Raw genomic sequence first — 20,060 nt, forward strand, 5'->3', positions numbered from 1 at the left:
CCAGGAGGCTGAGGTTGCAGTGAGCTGAGATCGAGCCACTGCACTCCAGCGTGGGCGACAGAGCGAAGACTGGCTCAAAAAAAGAAAAAAAGAAAAAAGAAATAGTTCATGGAAATACACTTAAGGAAGCCTTTGGATTTAACTGTAAACAAATTCATCACGATGTCAGTTTATAATAGGAACAAATAGAAACTTAAAGCATTTTCTTATTTCAGAATGCTATACATGCTTTAAAAAATAATGGGAAGAGTGTATATATCTAAAATGTAGAAGTAGTTTAAATCGTCGATGTCTGGACTTTTCTTTCTCTTTGAATATTTGCTTCAAAGTTTAATATGAGTGTTTAATTTTTCCTTATTGTTTGTTAAGTCTAATGTTGGTCACAAATGTGTATTTTATAAAGAGAAAAGGGAATTCCTTTAGGAATGTGCCTCAGATCAAAATAATGAGATTCTTGGGTTTTTCGTGAAACCTTCTTCGCTATCTGAAATGTTTAGTTCTCAGAGGTAAAACTAAAATGTTTTGTTTTAAATGCTACCTTAGATACTGATGGCAGAAAAAATGAGCCTTGCTGATTATCGAAGCTGTTACAGATGGTGAGTCTATGGCATCACCACTGAAGCAAAGGCCCTTATTGAGTCTCTGAAGAATAAGAGGCCCAGATAACCTATTCATCTATGAATATCCAAAAATCTAGCAATATTTGAAAAGAAAAAAAGAACTTTAGCGTAACTTAGAGAATAACAAGGTACAAGGACAAAAAAAACCTCTAGGTTACACTCTTGCCCTGACTTGGTTGGGTACCTTAGGCAGTTTTGTTGTTGTTGTTGTTGTCTGTTCATTTGTTTTTTTGAGTCAGTCTCGCTCGGTCACCCAGGCTGGAGTGCAATGGCATGATCTTGGCTCACTGCAACCTCTGCCTCCCACGTTCAAGAGATTCTCCTGCCTCAGCCTCCCGAGTAGCTAGGGCTACAGGCACCCACCACTACGCCTGGCTGGTTTTTGTATTTTTAGTAGAGACGGGGTTTCACCATGTTGGCCGGCCTGCTCTCAAACTCCTGACCTCAAATGATCCACCTGCCTGGACCTCCCAAAGTGCTGGCATTACAGGGATGAGCCACCACGCCCAGCCTAGTTTTTTACTTAACTTTCTGGGGTTCAGTTTCAAAATAAAACCAAATAAGTAGTATGATGGCAATTTGTAGACATAGATTTATAATATTTCATAAATAAGAAAATTAAATTGTTTTCAGCGTAATAAGATTATATAATTGGAAGGAATGTATGGATTTGGGGAAGCATTCTATATTTCTAAATATTTCTGCATTTCAAGTATTTATTGCTGTATTCTAAGTCTTGTGGTAGGTACTAGTTATAATTTTTTTTTTTTTTTTTTTTTTTGGAACAGAGTCTTGCTGTGTCGCCCAGGCTGGAGTGCAGTGGCACGATCTCAGCTCACTGCAACCTCCACCTCCTGGGTTCACACCGTTCTCCTTCCTCAGCCTCCCCAGTAGCTGGGATTACAGGCGCCTGCCACCACGCCTGGCTAATTTTTTTGTATTTTTAGTAGAGACGGGGTTTCACCGTGTTAGCCAGGATGGTCTCGATCTCCTGACCTTGTGATCCGCCCGCCTCGGCCTCCCAAAGTGCTGGGATTACAGGCGTGAGCCACCGCGCCCGGCTAGTTATAATTATTAACCTTCAATTTGTGCTTAAAACATTAAGTATATTTTTGCAGGTTTTGTTAAGATCTTTTTGGTGTCCATTTTAATTGACCTTTTTGTTTAGTACAAAAATCGATATATGTCCTATATAGAAAATTAGAGGCTGGGGGCAGTGGCTCATGCATGTAATCCCAGCACTTTGGGAGGCTGAGGCGGGCGGATCACCTGAGGCCAGGAGTTCTCGAGACCAGCCTGGCCAACATAGTGAAACCCCATCTTTACTAAAAATACAAACATCAGCCAGGTGTGGTGGCACATGCCACTAGTCCCAGCTACTTGGGAGGCTGAGGCAGGGGAATCGCTTGAACCCGGGAGGTGGAGGTTGCAGTGAGCCCAGATCACATCACTGCAGCCTGGGCGACAGAGTGAGACTGTGTCTTAAAAAAAAAAAAGAAAAGAAAAAAGAAAATTCAGACAAGCAAAACTAAAATAAATGACATTCGCATCCCCCAGAGATCATATGTAAAGGATGTGTGTGTATATGTGTGTATGTGTGTGTGTGTATGTGTGTGAGAGAGAGAGAGAGAGAGAGAAAGGAGAGACAGTTGTTTTTAAGCCAGAATGAGGTCATTGTATATACTGTTTGGTAACCTGCTTTCTGCAGTCAAATCTGTACCCTTTTATTTCAATTAAAATTCATCTCATCTAATCCCAAATCTCATACTCAGTATTTTCCAAGAAGACCCAAAAATGTCCTTTTGCTGTTTTTCCCTAACAAATATCCAATTCAGGATCATGCCAGGTACCTCTGGTTGTTGTGTTCCTTAAATCTCTTAATTTCACAAAATACATCTCCCTCCTACTTCCCCCCATTAAATCACATTGACTTGACTTTTCCCCTCAGTGATTTTAAAATTACAAACCCGGAAAAATATAGTAAACACTTATATACACTTGACCTATTCGCCATTTATGGAAAGCCACATCATCCGCCCCACCACCCACTAAGCTATTTGGAAGTTACTTGCAGCCAATCCTTTTGTGTTTCTGCTGGATTTTTGTCCTTCTGTGACATTGACATTTCAGGCCAGGCTAGTTGTTTTGCAGAATGCCCTTCACTGTGGATTTGTCTGGTTGTGTCGTTGTGATTAGATGCCATTAAACCTTTTGGTCAGGAAGGCCACGTAGATGAATTCTTGTCCTTCTCAGTGCTTCACACCAGGAAGCACGATGGCATCTGTCCCATTATTGAGGATGTTAAATGTGATCACTTGGTTAAGGTGGTGCCTGTCAGATTTCTCCATTGCCAAGGTCATTTTTTTGAAATTAAGTAATCTGTATGTTGGTATTCTGAATGTATGTTTCCTGACAGCCTTTTACCCGATGGTTTTAGCAGTTTATGATCCTTGACTGAATGAGTTATTACAATGGTGTCTGTAAATTGTGATTTTCTAAATCTAAAATTCTAACAATAATGACTTTGAGGATCAAAGTGGAAGTTATATCTATATTTATTGACATTTCTTTTTTCCTTAAAGAAGCGCTCCCTTCTCCTCATTTACCTTTTTTAGTATCACTCTCGATTCATGGATTCTTTTTTTATTCAATGTGTTGTAACCCATCAATGTCATTGTTCTCTTTCTTTTTCTTTTTCACGTCAGACAAGTAATGTGCCATCGTGGTAACAATGCACACATTGCACATGAACACCCAATCGTCACTCTCGTAAAATATAAAGGATCCATTATTCTTTTCTATGCTTCAAAGTTTGGGCATTGGGAGCCCCTTCAAGCCAGTTCTTGTGTCCTTTTGACACCTCCATCAGCTTTTGAGCATCTCCTTTCTGTTACAACAAAATATTCTTCATACGTCCTCTGACCCAGCCTGGAATTTCTCCAAAGAGCTCTGGTCCCTTTTGGGGACCTGTTGAGGTCGGACTTAGTTACCACATAGAATGTCCCCTTCTTTAGATTTGTGTAGATACTTGTTTGTTCTTTAGCTTGTTCCTCAAACCCTATATTTCCTGTTAAGTGGGAAGTTACATCTAAAACTTGATGGATTCTTGTTTAAAATATGGGTGTGATGTGGGATTCCATCTTACATTGCCACAGAAGATACACTACCTGGTTGACTCACTCTTAGAGGTGCCGTGACTACTTATGTGGAACTAATTTTTTGATAGTTAAGTTTGTCAACTTTCCCTTTAACAAGCAACAGAAAGAGCACATAATTCTCTTTGAACCTGAATTTTTGAAGGTCATTGGAAAGAAGTAGCCATTAATCTATTAAGATTTGCAAATCTCTGTAAGATCTCACTTTATCCTTGAATTGCCTCGCATTAAAGTATTAATTGGTCATATTTTTAAAATATTTAATTTTCACTGGGTGCAGTGGCTCATGCCTGTAATCCCAGCACTTTGGGAGGCCGAGGTGGGTGGATCACTAGAGGTCAGGAGCTCAAGACCAGCCTGGCCAGCATGGTGAAACCCCTCCCCTACTAAAAATACAAAAATTGACTGGGCGTGTTGGCTCACGCCTGTAATCCCAGCACTTTGGGAGGCAGAGGCGGGTGGATCACGAGGTCAGAAGATCGAGACCATTCTGGCTAACACGGTGAAACACCCCGTCTCTACTAAAAATACAAAAAAAAAAATTAGCCGGGCGTGGTGGTAGGCGCCTGTAGTCCCAGCTACTCGGGAGGCTGAGGCAGGAGAATGGCGTGAACCCAGGAGGCGGAGCTTGCAGTGAGCCGAGATCGTGCCTCTGCACTCCAGCCTGGGTGACAGAATGAGACTCCATCTCAAAAAAAACAACAACAAAAAAACAAATTAGCTGGGCATGGTGACAGACGCCTGTAATCCCAGCTAATCGGAGGCTGAGGTGGGAGAATCACTTGCACCTAGGGCAGAGGTTGCAGTGAGCCGAGATCGTGCCACTGTGCTCCAGCCTGGGCAACAGAGTGAGACTCTGTCTCAAAAAAAAAAAAAAGTTAATTTTCTTGGGCTAGGCACTGTAGCTCACACTTGTAATCCCACTGCTTTGAGAAGCTGAGACAGGAGGGTCACTTGAGCCCAGCAGTTGGAGACCAGCCTGGACAACATAGTGAGATCTCATCTCTACAGAAAATAAAAAACTTAGCTGGACACGGTGGCATGTGCCTGTAGTCCCAGCTACTCGGGATGCTGAGGTGGGAGGATTCCTTGAGCCTGGGAGATTGAGGCTGCAGTGAGCTGAGACCACACCACTGCCCTCCAGCCAGGGCAAGAGAGTGAGGCCCTGTCCAAGAAAAACAATTTTCTTGTATTGTAATCACCTTTTCTCTTCTCCCCACCCCCCCGCCCCTTTTTGTTAATAGTTGGACAGAGAGACTCTGAAGATGTGAGCGAAAGAGACTCCGATAAAGAGATGGCTGCTAAGTCAGCGGTTGTTCACGACGTCACAGATGATGGGCAGGAGGAGACACCCGAAATAATCGAACAGATTCCTTCTTCAGAAAGCAATTTAGAAGAGCTAACACAACCCACTGAGTCCCAGGCTAATGATATTGGATTTAAGAAGGTGTTTAAGTTTGTTGGCTTTAAATTCACTGTGAAAAAGGATAAGACAGAGAAGCCTGACACTGTCCAGCTACTCACTGTGAAGAAAGATGAAGGGGAAGAAGCAGCAGGGGCTGGCGACCACCAGGACTCCAGCCTTGGGGCTGGAGAAGCAGCATCCAAAGAAAGCGAACCCAAACAATCTACAGAGAAACCGGAAGAGACCCTGAAGCGTGAGCAAAGCCACGCGGAAATTTCTCCCCCAGCCGAATCTGGCCAAGCAGTGGAGGAATGCAAAGAGGAAGGAGAAGAGAAACAAGAAAAAGAACCCAGCAAGTCTGCAGAATCTCCGACTAGTCCCGTGACCAGTGAAACAGGATCGACCTTCAAAAAATTCTTCACTCAAGGTTGGGCCGGCTGGCGCAAAAAGACCAGTTTCAGGAAGCCGAAGGAGGATGAAATGGAAGCTTCAGAGAAGAAAAAGGAACAAGAGCCAGAAAAAGTAGACACAGAAGAAGACGGAAAGGCAGAAGTTGCCTCCGAGAAACTGACCGCCTCCGAGCAAGCCCACCCACAGGAGCCGGCAGAAAGTGCCCACGAGCCCCGGTTATCAGCTGAATATGAGAAAGTTGAGCTGCCCTCAGAGGAGCAAGTCAGTGGCTCGCAGGGACCTTCTGAAGAGAAACCTGCTCCGTTGGCGACAGAAGTGTTTGATGAGAAAATAGAAGTCCACCAAGAAGAGGTTGTGGCCGAAGTCCACGTCAGCACCGTGGAGGAGAGAACCGAAGAGCAGAAAACGGAGGTGGAAGAAACAGCAGGGTCTGTGCCAGCTGAAGAATTGGTTGAAATGGATGCAGAACCTCAGGAAGCCGAACCTGCCAAGGAGCTGGTGAAGCTCAAAGAAACGTGTGTTTCCGGAGAGGACCCTACACAGGGAGCTGACCTCAGTCCTGATGAGAAGGTGCTGTCCAAACCCCCCGAAGGCGTTGTGAGTGAGGTGGAAATGCTGTCATCACAGGAGAGAATGAAGGTGCAGGGAAGTCCACTAAAGAAGCTTTTTACCAGCACTGGCTTAAAAAAGCTTTCTGGAAAGAAACAGAAAGGGAAAAGAGGAGGAGGAGACGAGGAATCAGGGGAGCACACTCAGGTTCCAGCCGATTCTCCGGACAGCCACGAGGAGCAAAAGGGCGAGAGCTCTGCCTCATCCCCTGAGGAGCCCGAGGAGATCACGTGTCTGGAAAAGGGCTTAGCCGAGGTGCAGCAGGATGGGGAAGCTGAAGAAGGAGCTACTTCCGATGGAGAGAAAAAAAGAGAAGGTGTCACTCCCTGGGCATCATTCAAAAAGATGGTGACACCCAAGAAGCGCGTTAGACGGCCTTCGGAAAGTGATAAAGAAGATGAGCTGGACAAGGTCAAGAGCGCTACCTTGTCTTCCACCGAGAGCGCAGCCTCTGAAATGCAAGAAGAAATGAAAGGGAGCGTGGAAGAGCCAAAGCCAGAAGAACCAAAGCGCAAGGTGGATACCTCAGTATCTTGGGAAGCTTTAATTTGTGTGGGATCATCCAAGAAAAGAGCAAGGAAAGGGTCCTCTTCTGATGAGGAAGGGGGACCAAAAGCAATGGGAGGAGACCACCACAAAGCCGATGAGGCCGGAAAAGACAAAGAGACGGGGACAGACGGGATCCTTGCTGGTTCCCAAGAACATGATCCAGGGCAGGGAAGTTCCTCCCCCGAGCAAGCTGGAAGCCCTACCGAAGGGGAGGGCGTTTCCACCTGGGAGTCATTTAAAAGGTTAGTCACGCCAAGAAAAAAATCAAAGTCCAAGCTGGAAGAGAAAAGCGAAGACTCCATAGCTGGGTCTGGTGTAGAACATTCCACTCCAGACACTGAACCCGGGAAAGAAGAATCCTGGGTCTCAATCAAGAAGTTTATTCCTGGACGAAGGAAGAAAAGGCCAGATGGGAAACAAGAACAAGCCCCTGTTGAAGACGCAGGGCCAACAGGGGCTAACGAAGATGACTCTGATGTCCCGGCCGTGGTCCCTCTGTCTGAGTATGATGCTGTAGAAAGGGAGAAAATGGAGGCACAGCAAGCCCAAAAAAGCGCAGAGCAGCCCGAGCAGAAGGCAGCCGCTGAGGTGTCCAAGGAGCTCAGCGAGAGTCAGGTTCATATGATGGCAGCAGCTGTCGTTGACGGGACGAGGGCAGCTACCATTATTGAAGAAAGGTCTCCTTCTTGGATATCTGCTTCAGTGACAGAACCTCTTGAACAAGTAGAAGCTGAAGCCGCACTGTTAACTGAGGAGGTATTGGAAAGAGAAGTAATTGCAGAAGAAGAACCCCCCACGGTTACTGAACCTCTGCCAGAGAACAGAGAGGCCCGGGGCGACACGGTCGTTAGCGAGGCGGAATTGACCCCCGAAGCTGTGACAGCTGCAGGGCCATTGGGTGCCGAAGAAGGAACCGAAGCATCTGCTGCTGAAGAGACCACAGAAATGGTGTCAGCAGTCTCCCAGTTAACCGACTCCCCAGACACCACAGAGGAGGCCACTCCGGTGCAGGAGGTGGAAGGTGGCATACCTGACATAGAAGAGCAAGAGAGGCGGACTCAAGAGGTCCTCCAGGCAGTGGCAGAAAAAGTGAAAGAGGAATCCCAGCTGCCTGGCACCGGTGGGCCAGAAGATGCGCTTCAGCCTGTGCAGAGAGCAGAGGCAGAAAGACCAGAAGAGCAGGCTGAAGCACCGGGTCTGAAGAAAGAGACGGATGTAGTGTTGAAAGTAGATGCTCAGGAGGCAAAAACTGAGCCTTTTACACAAGGGAAGGTGGTGGGGCAGACCACCCCAGAAAGCTTTGAAAAAGCACCTCAAGTCACAGAGAGCATAGAGTCCAGTGAGCTTGTAACCACTTGTCAAGCCGAAACCTTAGCTGGGGTAAAATCACAGGAGATGGTGATGGAACAGGCTATCCCCCCTGACTCGGTGGAAACCCCTACAGACAGTGAGACTGATGGAAGCACCCCCGTAGCAGACTTTGACGCGCCAGGCACAACCCAGAAAGACGAGATTGTGGAAATCCATGAGGAGAATGAGGTCGCATCTGGTACCCAGTCAGGGGGCACAGAAGCAGAGGCAGTTCCTGCACAGAAAGAGAGGCCTCCAGCACCTTCCAGTTTTGTGTTCCAGGAAGAAACTAAAGAACAATCAAAGATGGAAGACACTCTAGAGCATACAGATAAAGAGGTGTCAGTGGAAACTGTATCCATTCTGTCAAAGACTGAGGGGACTCAAGAGGCTGACCAGTATGCTGATGAGAAAACCAAAGACATACCATTTGTCGAAGGACTTGAGAGGTCTATAGACACAGGCATAACAGTCAGTCGGGAAAAGGTCACTGAAGTTGCCCTTAAAGGTGAAGGGACAGAAGAAGCTGAATGTAAAAAGGATGATGCTCTTGAACTGCAGAGTCACGCTAAGTCTCCTCCATCCCCCGTGGAGAGAGAGATGGTAGTTCAAGTCGAAAGGGAGAAAACAGAAGCAGAGCCAACCCATGTGAATGAAGAGAAGCTTGAGCACGAAACAGCTGTTACCGTATCTGAAGAGGTCAGTAAGCAGCTCCTCCAGACAGTGAATGTGCCCATCATAGATGGGGCAAAGGAAGTCAGCAGTTTGGAAGGAAGCCCTCCTCCCTGCCTAGGTCAAGAGGAGGCAGTATGCACCAAAATTCAAGTTCAGAGCTCTGAGGCATCATTCACTCTAACAGCGGCTGCAGAGGAGGAAAAGGTCTTAGGAGAAACTGCCAACATTTTAGAAACAGGTGAAACGTTGGAGCCTGCAGGTGCACATTTAGTTCTGGAAGAGAAATCCTCTGAAAAAAATGAAGACTTTGCCGCTCATCCAGGGGAAGATGCTGTGCCCACAGGGCCCGACTGTCAGGCAAAATCGACACCAGTGATAGTATCTGCTACTACCAAAAAAGTCTTAAGTTCCGACCTGGAAGGAGAGAAAACCACATCACTGAAGTGGAAGTCAGATGAAGTCGATGAGCAGGTTGCTTGCCAGGAGGTCAAAGTGAGTGTAGCAATTGAGGAGGATTTAGAGCCTGAAAATGGGATTTTGGAACTTGAGACCAAAAGCAGTAAACTTGTCCAAAACATCATTCAGACAGCCGTTGACCAGTTTGTACGTACAGAAGAAACAGCCTCCGAAATGTTGACGTCTGAGTTACAGACACAAGCTCACGTGATAAAAGCTGACAGCCAGGACGCTGGACAGGAAACGGAGAAAGAAGGAGAGGAACCTCAGGCCTCTGCACAGGATGAAACACCAATTACTTCAGCCAAAGAGGAGTCAGAGTCAACCGCAGTGGGACAAGCACATTCTGATATTTCCAAAGACATGAGTGAAGCCTCAGAAAAGACCGTGACTGTTGAGGTCGAAGGTTCCACTGTAAATGATCAGCAGCTGGAAGAGGTCGTCCTCCCATCTGAGGAAGAGGGAGGTGGAGCTGGAACAAAGTCTGTGCCAGAAGATGATGGTCATGCCTTGTTAGCAGAAAGAATAGAGAAGTCACTAGTTGAACCGAAAGGAGATGAAAAAGGTGATGATGTTGATGACCCTGAAAACCAGAACTCAGCCCTGGCTGATACTGATGCCTCAGGAGGCTTAACCAAAGAGTCCCCAGATACAAATGGACCAAAACAAAAAGAGAAGGAGGATGCCCAGGAAGTAGAATTGCAGGAAGGAAAAGTGCACAGTGAATCAGATAAAGCGATCACACCCCAAGCACAGGAGGAGTTACAGAAACAAGAGAGAGAATCTGCAAAGTCAAAACTTACAGAATCTTAAAACATCATGCAGGTAAGCTTCCTTGTCTTCTAAGATAATTTTTCTCTTTTATGCCAATAGATGGCAAATTTGTTACATAAGGAATCGGGAGCAAATAATTAATGCCTTCGTGTAGAACCTTCAGTTGAGGAAAATAACTATCAACTAGATTCAAAGATCTAGGATAGTTTCATGGTTTTTGGTGATTGAAATGCCATTTAGTCTTATCGATGTTATGAAAAGAACGACTTCGTTTTACCCCCTAATGTGACTGCTTTAGAATAAAATAAAACGGCATGTGTGTGTGCACATGTGCGTGTTTGACCCAAAGGCATAAGAAATACATTGTGTTCACTCAACTATCTTGTTGAGTTTTTAAAAAAATAACTAGTGCTCCAATGGCTGGGCGTGGTGCCTCACGACTCCGTCTCAAAAAAAAAAAAAAAAAAACAAAAACTAGTGCCCCCAAATGGGCTAATATTAAACTGCCTGAAATATGGCTGATGATAGCTCTTTCAGAAAAAATGGATTTTTTTCCCCTAGCAGTAGTAACAAGTATTTTTAAAAATTTTCCAGCGCATATAATGACCGACCCTCACTGTGTTAAGTTACTTGCAGTTGCTAGTTTTGTGGTAGTGTAACATAATACAAGACCCTCCCCATCTTTGTGGTTTTTGTTTTGTTTTGTTTTGTTTTCTTGAGACGGAGTCTCGCTCTGTCATCCAGGCTGGAATGCAGTGGCGCGATCTCGGCTCACTGCAAGCTTCACCTCCCGGGTTCACGCCATTCTCCTGCCTCAGCCTCCCGAGTAGCTGGGACTACAGGTGCCCGCCACCATGCCCAGCTAATTTTGTTTTTGTATTTTTAGTAGAGATGGGTTTTCACCGTGTTAGCCAGGAGGTCTCGATCTCCTGACCTCGTGATCCGCCCGCCTCGGCCTCCCAAAGTGCTGAGATTACAGGCGTGAGCCACCACGCCCAGCCCTATCTTTGTTTTGTTTTTTGAGAGAGCCTTGCTGTGTCACCCAGGCTGGAATGCCGTGGTGGAATCATGGATTGCTGCAACCTTGACTTCCTGGGCTAAAGCAAATCGCCTGCCTCTGCCTCTGTCTCCTGAATAGCTGCTGGGACCACAGGCACATGTCATTACTCCGAGCTAATTGTTAAATTTTTTTGCAGAGACAGGGGTCTTGCTATGTTGCCCAGGCTGGTCTCAAACTCCTGGCCTCAAGAAATCCTCCTGCCTCACCCTCCCAAAGTGCTAGGATTACAGTTGTGAGCCACTGTGCTCAACCCATCTTCGTTTTGTTTTCTTTTGTTTTGTTTTGTTTTTGAGACCGAGTCTCACTCTGTCACCCCGACTGGAGTGCAGTGGCGCAATCTCGGCTCACTGCAACCTCATTCTCCCAGGTTCAAGTGATCCTCCTGCCTCAGCCTCCTGAGTAGCTGGGATTACAGATAACACGCCACCATGCCCAGCTTAGTTTTGTATTTTTAGTAGAGACGGAGTTTCCCCCAGGATGGTCTGGAACTCCTGACCTCAAGTGATCTGCCCGCCTCGGCCTCCTAAAGTGCTGGGATTACAGGCATGAGCCACCGCACCCAGCCCTATCTTTGTTTTTTGTTTGTTTGTTTTTGAGACAGAATCTTGCTCTATCGCCAGGCTGGAGTGCAGTGGCACAATCTCAGCTTACTGCAACCTCCACCTCCTGGGTTCAAGCGATTCTCCTGCCTCAGCCTCCCGAATAGCTGGGACTATAGGTGCATGCCACCATGCCCAGCTTATTTTTGTATTTTTAGTGGAGACAGGGTTTCACCATGTTCGCCAGGATGGTCTTGATCTCTTTACCTCATGATCCGCCCTCCTCGGCTTCACAAAGTGCTGGGATTACAGGCATGAGGCACTGCGCCTGGCCCCATCTTTGTTTTTTTAATGGAGTTAAACTACGGTATTATTAGGTCACTTTGACAACTATCCTGTCGTTAATAAATGAGAGAGAAAAAGGAGATTTTATTTACGCTGATTCTTCCTCCTCCTACAGTTAAACTCATTGTCTGTTTGGAAGACCAGAATGTGAAGACAAGTAGTAGAAGAAAATGAATGCTGCTGCTGAGACTGAAGACCAGTATTTCAGAACTTTGAGAATCGGAGAGCAGGCACATCAACTGATCTCATTTCTAGAGAGCCCCTGACAATCCTGAGGCTTCCTCAGGAGCTAGAGCCATTTAACATTTCCTCTTTCCAAGACCAACCTACTATTTTCCCTTGATAACCATATAAATTCTGATTTAAGGTCCTAAATTCTTAACCTGGAACTGGAGTTGGCAATACCTAGTTCTGCTTCTCAAACTGGAGTATCATTCTTTACGTATTTATATGTATGTTTTAAGTAATCCTCCTTCTGTATCTATTGTATATTTTTTTCTTAATGTTTAAGGAAATGTGCAGGATACTACATGCTTTTTGTATCACACAGTATATGATGGGGCATGTGCCATAGTGCAGGCTTGGGGAGCTTTAAGCCTCAGTTATATAACCCACGAAAAACAGAGCCTCCTAGATGTAACATTCCTGATCAAGGTACAATTCTTTAAAATTCACTAATGATTGAGGTCCATATTTAGTGGTACTCTGAAATTGGTCACTTTCCTATTACGCGGAGTGTGCTAAAACTAAAAAGCATTTTGAAACATACAGAATGTTCTATTGTCATTGGGAAATTTTTCTAACCCAGTGGAGGTTAGAAAGAAGTTATATTCTGGTAGCAAAATAACTTTACATCTTTTTTCCTACTTGTTATGGTTGATTGGACCGATAAGTATGCTTAATCCTGAGGCAAAGTAGTGAATATGTTTTATATGTTATGAAGCAAAGAATTGTTGTAAGTTTTTGATTCTACTCTTATATGCTGGACTGCATTCACACACGGCATGAAATAAGTGTCAGGTTCTTTACAAATGGTATTTTGATAGATACTGGATTGTGTTTGTGCCATATTTGTGCCATTCTTTTAAGAACAATGTTGCAACACATTCATTTGGATAAGTTGTGATTTGACGACTGATTTAAATAAAATATTTGCTTCACTTAGATTTGCTGGTTTTATTAGATACCAGGAAGCCTGGGACATATGTATAGCACATTAGAATTCTAAAGATAATGATTGATAAGCTAGAACTTTCTGATGTAGTCATTACATGAAACCCCTTGTCACTGGTTTGTGTGTTCAGAAGAAGCCATGGCCGAGATACTTTTCCTGAAATAAATAAACCAGTAGCTTTTCAGATTGACATTCTTGCTACAATTCTACCATCTGGTAATTCCTGAAAATGTCAATTTTTTTGTGTTAATATTTTTGGTTTCAAACAATAACAAATGTCTCTAGAAAGAAATTTTAAGAAAGCTTAATAGTAAAAATGCCTTTCCTGAAATAATCTTGGAAAATTTTTTAAATGTCAAAATGATGAGTCATGCTAATACATAGGGTTTGTTTTTTTGTTTGTTTGTTTGTTTTTGAGACAGAGTTTTGCTCTTGTTGCTCAGGCTGCAGTGCAATGGCACGATCTCAGCTCACCGCAACCTCCACCTCCCGGATTCCAGCGATTCTCCAGCGATTAAGGGTTTTGTCAGACAATTGTCACACGAAGAATAGTGTCACTTATCTACTCTTGACATACAGAACTGGCCTGGCATATAGCTTTCCAGATTTTACTCAAACTTGGTACTCCAGTTTGAAAATTTAAATTTTGACTGCTGATTAGCTGGAAAGCTTAGTTTTAATGAAAAGAAAGTTTGCTTTTAAAACTGAAAGTAGTTTCTTTTTGCTAACAAATCTAACTTCATACATAATTGGCCATATTAGTAAAACACCTCATGATAGCAGTATATAATATAGTCTTGTTTGTAGTTGGAAGTCATCTTTTAGGAGTTATTCTCAAATATATATAATAGCTACCCATGCATCATTATTAAAATCCCCAAATTCAAAAAACCTCTGATATATATATAAATTTTTTTTTTTTTTTTTTTTGTGGCCAACTGAGATTGAAATCCAAGTGCTGGTGTCTAGTTCTGAACATCAACTAAAGAGTTTTGGAAATGACAGCAATTTATAACAAGTTCATATTGACTTCCTCTCTGTGGCAGGAAGACATTCTGTGCTGTTTTGAACAGATTAAAGATTTGTGTAGTTTGTGGGAAATTGACGTTTTTGTTTAAATTCCACCCGCGTTTGTCTTTTCCTACCACCTGTGGCCAGGTGCTCGCTGGCCATCACAGTTGAGATTCCATGAGTAGCTGCTTCATGACTGCTTTTTGTACTATCTGGATGTGCCCAGAGTTACTTCTGTACAAGCTCTGTATCTATGTCCGTTGAGAACATTATTTTAACAAGAAGAACACCAACAGTAGCATGAAATATAATACTGTTTTATAATTCTAAAGCTGCTGTTAATTTATGAAGTACATAATAATCTAATGTAAACTGCAGAAGTCAGAGCAAGTGCCTACATTTTGTTATTTTTGGCATTACTACAGAGCCATGTACAATAGAAAGCAATGCAAGACTTGTAAACTCTCACCACTTCTTGTAATATCAGATGTTCCCCCTCAGGTTATTTTGCTTATGGTACCCATGAGTTGCCTCTCTCTGTACATAGATAAATTGTTCCAATATTTTCCTTTGATGTTTGGAACTACAGATAGTCAAGGGCTGGAAATTTTAGTTTTCAATATAAGCTACCAGCTTAGCAATTACCTCTAGTCCAAGACAATATTTGATTCCTAGTTCTGTTTGGGGCAAATTTTCATTTATCTAAATAAAATGCAATCTAATTAAATGCCATGGATTTTCTTTCTGTAATTTCACTGTGATTCAGTTTCCATTGCTTTTCTCTTGTCGTGATATTCGTCATACATTTAAACTCTGCTTTTAACTACTTAGCACCCTTTGTTCATAGAGCATCATGAGAGTTTGGAATGAATGTATCTAGGATAGGCGTGAGTCCACAAAGATCTCTATTCATGATCATAACCTTTTTGGGTCCTGGGCTCCTTTAATTAGAATCTCATTAAGCTTCTAACTGACCTCGGACTCCCCAATATAAAGTTTTATGTACAGTTTTTGGATAGTCACACAAACCTTCTCTGAAATGCCAACCAATAACCAGAACCAGAGTTAGAACCTCTTTCTCCAACCCTGTAAGAAAGGAAATGGACGCAGTCCAAGGATTCCCAGATAGTAGCAGAGCTCGGAACCTGAACACAAAATCAGTGTCACATAAATTCAAATCTACATGACTATTTCTTTTAAACATTTATTTGTATTTTGATTTCATATTTTGTAGAGATGGGGTCTGGCTCTGTCACACAGGCCGGAAGGCAGTGATGCCATCAGAGCTCAGTGTAACCTTGAACCCCTGGACTCAAGGGATCCTCCCATCTCCTGAGTAGCTGGGACTACAGGCATGTGCCACCATGAGATGGGGTCTTGCCATGTTGCCCAGGCTGGTCTCAAACTCCTGGCCTAAAACAATTCTGTCTCGGCCCCCCAAAGTGTATTCTATTTTTTTTTGTTTTGAAATCCTAGTCAAGAATAGAGAATTATATACATCCATGTTTAATAGAGATGGGGTTTTGGTATGTTGCTTGGGCTGGTCTCAAAATCCTGGACTCAAGCAATCCACCCACCTCAGCCTCCCAGAGTGCTCAGATAACAGGCATGCGCCACCACACCTGGCCTTATTCTTTTTTAAATAAAGGTCATACAAATTTTATTAATGTGTACCTGGGAGCCTTCAGAATGAAGACCCAAAAATGCAGGGGAAATTGTCCATTTTAATGTAGGTTCAACAAAGTATGGACGTGGAGAAATATGACTGGACAAAAGGGATATGATCTAATGCTAACAGACTGAGTGGGGAAACACAGCAAGGCCTGTCTGTCTAGATTCTTCTTGGTCTCTCTGAGCACGCATTCCTTCCTTCCGGGCATGGGGCATGGGGCAGGACGCTCTCTGGAATCAGAGACTTGTGACTTCAGTTAAACAACATGACCATTTTTTTCTTTTTCTTTTTTTTTTTTTTTTTTGAGACAGAGTCTCACTCCATCACCCAGGCTAGAGTGCAGTAGTGCAATTGAGGCTCACTGCAACCTCCGCCTCCCAGGTTCAAGCAATTCTCATGCCTCAGCCTCCTGAGTAGCTGGGACTGTAGGTGCCCACCACTATGCCCAGCTAATTTTTGCATTTTTAGTAGAGACGGAGTTTTTCCATGTTAGCCAAGCTAGTCTTGAACTGGCATCAACTGATCACCCGCCACAGCCTCCCAAAGTGCTGGAATTAGAGGCATGAGCCACTGTGCCCGGCCATGACTATTCATTTCTTTTTTTTTTTTTCTCTTCTCAAGACGGAGTCTTACTCTGTCACCCAGGCTGGAGTGCAGTGGCGCGATCTCGGCTCACTGCAACCTCCGCCTACCGGGTTCACGCCATTCTCCTGCCTCAGCCTCCCGAGTAGCTGGGACTACAGGCACCTGCCACCATGCCTGGCTAATTTTTTTATTTTTAGTAGAGACGGGGTTTCACCGTGTTAGCCAGGATGGTCTTGATCTCCCGACCTTGTGATCCACCCGCCTTGGCCTCCCAGAGTGCTGGGATTACAGGCGTGAGCCACCGTGCCTGGCCGACTATTCATTTCTAATGAGATTCTGGAAATGGATCTGCTGGTCACAGACGACCTGGTATAACTTTGATACAAATGCGAGCTTCTCCTAACAGATTGCTTATTGTCTCCAACCTATATAATTGGAATTAGGAAAACAAGCTGAGCCCTTCTTTTAATATGAGAAAGCTGAGACTTTGAAGTGATAACACAGGTTGGGCTAAGCTAACCAGGATTTGAAGATAGCATGGTGGTGAAAATCATCATGATTTATTTATTTGAGAAAGGGTCTCACTCTATCACCCAGGCTGGAGTGCAGTGATGCAATCATGGCTCACTGCAGCCTCAACCTCCTTGGCTCAAGCAATCCTCCCACCTCAGCCTCTACAACACCCACAGGTGTGCCCCACCATGCCCAGATAATTTTTTATATTTTGTAAAGATGGGGTCTCCCTATGTTGCTTAGGCTAGTGGTCTCCAACTCCTGGACTCTAGCCATCCTCCTGCCTTAGCCTCCCAAAGTGTTGGGATTACAGGTGTGAGACATCTTTACTGTAGTATTCTACAGTTATGAGTGAGGTCTTCTTGCAACTGTGCATATTCTTCTTCTATCACTTGTCGACGTTAAAAGTTTTAACAGGAGAAGGGTAGTTTAACATGTAACCTTCAAGAGAGGCTTCACTGAGTATAACACCTATGTTTAGAGACCAGAGGTAGAATAACAATACCTAAATGATGAAATGAGGACCTAAGTCTAATGTGCCCACAAAAGAATATTGAGTACTAAAGCCCAGTGCTAATTCTTAACCCTGTGTTTTTTTTATTTGTTTTAATAATCTCAAATAACTAGGTATAATTAATGAACAAAGAGGCAATACTCTAAATAAGGCTAATTTTAAAACCACATTGTGCTTGATTCTACTTATCCCTGTGACCCTCGGGGGCTTACCTAATTCCTGGAAAAGTAGATGGAATTGCCTCTAGAATCTGAAATCTAAACATAACTAGGGTCCTTCTTAAAGACTATAGAGATGATACTGCAGAGATGGCCAGGGGGCCATTTCAAGATGTGAGATTTTTCCTACAAAGTCATTGAACTAGTTTGGCAGGGAAAAGTTGCAGTCCTCTTACCGTAGTGATCCGCAGTGTTGGGCTAGTGAAAGGTCCCACTCTCCACCCTGGTTTGTGCTGCCACGTGTCTGGTTACCACAACGGCTAGGATGTTACGGTATGTAATGAGTTACGGCCACAGATGTTTGACATCCTGCATGGCACAGAACCCTGCATAAGACAGATGTTTCTACCTAAAATGTCAGTGGCATCTATCTTGCAGAGAATTGAGGCCTGGAGGTTGAGAGGAGGTCAGTTTACATGCTGTTAGAATAATCCAGGCAAGCTGGGTGTGGTGGGATGCAGCTGTAGTCCCAGGTAGGAGGCTGAGGTGGGAGGATCGCTTGAGCCTAGGAGTTCAAGATCAGCCTAACCAACATAGGGAGACTCCTGTCTCTTAAAAAAAATAAAAAATACAATTAATAAAAGTTTAAAAAAAGAGAATAATCCAGACAAGAACTGATAATGGCCTATATTAAAGTAGGTGCAGTTTGGCTGGAGATCCGTGGGTGAGATTAAGAGCTGTTAGGAGGCAGATCGACAGGGCACGGTACCTGATTATCTTCTGTGGGAACTGTGGGGTGAAGAATGAAGTTTCCAGATTGCCAACCTGGATGTGGAGGCACATACTGACATGAGCGTGGGGGCAATTTGAGAAACCTAAGAGATATCCAAGAGTCAGTGGAGTTGGCAGCTCAGTATATGGGTCTCACAAACAATTTGGGACGGAGAGACAACTCTTTTGCCTTCTCTGTGTCGTTAGAAACACATAGAAGACAATCTACAAGATGCTTGCATCGTTTCTTAATATCTCATGTGCAAACTTCAGCTTGGTGACTGAGAAGGAGTTCACCTGCCCTGTCTCAGCCATTCCTCATTTCAGAATGTGTAACTAAAGACTGTTCTTCACAAGATTTTCCCATTATGAAAGTGCTTTACAAACGAGGAAGCAAATGTACCGTAAAGCATTAATATCGGTAACTGCAAGAGAAAGACAGATTTTGATAAAACTTTCCTCCAGAAGCAACTTAGTGACTGCTGATGACTGCTACTGTCTCCCTGAATATTTTGGTAGATTCAGAATAATGGGACTGATCTTCCTTAAAATGGCGCAAGATGGCCGGGCGCGGTGGCTCACGTCTGTAATCCCAGCACTTTGGGAGGCCAAGGTGGGTGGATCACCTGAGGTCAGGAGTTTGAGACCAGCTTGACCAACATGGAGAAACCCCATCTCTACTAAAAATACAAAATTAGCCGGGCGTGATGACGCACGCCTGTAATCCCAGCTCCTCGGGAAGCTGAGGCAGGAGAATCGCTTGAACCCGGGAGTCAGAGGTTGCAGTGAGCCGAGATCGCAGTGAGCTGAGATCGGACCTTTGCACTCCAGCCTGGGCAACAAGAGCGAAACTCTGTCTCAAAAAAAAAAACAACAAAAAACAAAAACTGCACAAGTCTACATTGTATTCAGACATGCTCTTATTTAGAAGCTAAAGTCTACTTTGTGTGTGATACACATTCCTTTCCTCTCCCTGTTGCTTTTTGGGCATTGTTGCCTGCTAGCACATCTCCAGAGGGAGGGACGGAGGGACAAGTAGGGGAGGAGGGACTGGAGTTGCGAGAGGGTCAAACCTGCAGTCTCTTCCCGGTCACTCCTGTCTCCCCAGGTTGTGTATGTTTCAGTATCTTGGCTCTCTCTGGCTGGCTGCCTTCAGACCTTTCCTTGTGGGTATCTCTTATCTAACTGGAAAGAGAAAAAAATTCTTTAGTCCATTTTCATTTGTTAAAAAAAAAAGACAGAAAAAAAATAGAAACGGCAAAACACTAGGAAGAGTTTCTTACACAGTGTGATGGTATTTTTGAGACAGAGTCTTGCTCTGTCACCCAGGCTGGAGTGCAGTGGCACAATCTCGGCTCATTGCAACATCTGCCTCCCAGATTCAAGCGATTCTTGTGCTTCAGCCTCCTGAGTAGCTGGGATTACCGGCGTGCGCCACCATGCCCAGCTAATTTTTGTATTTTTAGTAGAGATAGGGTTTCACCATGTTAGCCAGGCTGGTCTCAAAAATAAAATAAAATAAAATAAAATAAAAAGTTGGGGCAAGATGATCACAGCATCTTCACAGAGTTCACTCATTTGATTCTCACAATCTTATGACCCAAAGCGGTTTTCAACATCTTCATTTTACAAGCATGGAAAATGCCACGCAGGTTAGAGCAATTGCCCAAAGTTCTGCAGACGAGAAGACACAGCAAGAAAACGACTCCTTGCC

The 20,060-nt window shown here is 44.1% G+C and overlaps 1 protein-coding gene and 1 pseudogene across 6 annotated transcripts in view; one reads left to right on the plus strand and one right to left on the minus strand.

The window, feature by feature from the left end:
- Positions 1-13,112, plus strand: part of AKAP12 (A-kinase anchoring protein 12) — a 116,600-nt gene extending 103,488 nt beyond the window's left edge. For 4 of the 6 annotated variants that reach the window (XM_009452237.5, XM_016956495.4, XM_016956497.4 and 1 more), the window contains 2 exons: positions 5,020-10,055; positions 12,064-13,112. In XM_009452237.5, coding sequence (XP_009450512.4) covers positions 5,020-10,043 — 5,024 coding nt within the window. In that variant the 3' untranslated portion in view covers positions 10,044-10,055; positions 12,064-13,112. Of the gene's footprint in view, positions 1-543; positions 597-5,019; positions 10,056-12,063 lie in introns of all 6 variants that reach the window. The other 2 variants (XM_063812682.1, XM_063812683.1) reach the window with 1 other exon arrangement.
- Positions 3,320-3,405, minus strand: LOC112209703 (small nucleolar RNA U13; annotated as a pseudogene).
- Positions 13,113-20,060: the final 6,948 nt, after the last annotated feature.

The sequence above is a fragment of the Pan troglodytes genome, chromosome 5 (assembly GCF_028858775.2).
Source record: "Pan troglodytes isolate AG18354 chromosome 5, NHGRI_mPanTro3-v2.0_pri, whole genome shotgun sequence".
Lineage (NCBI taxonomy): Eukaryota > Metazoa > Chordata > Mammalia > Primates > Hominidae > Pan > Pan troglodytes.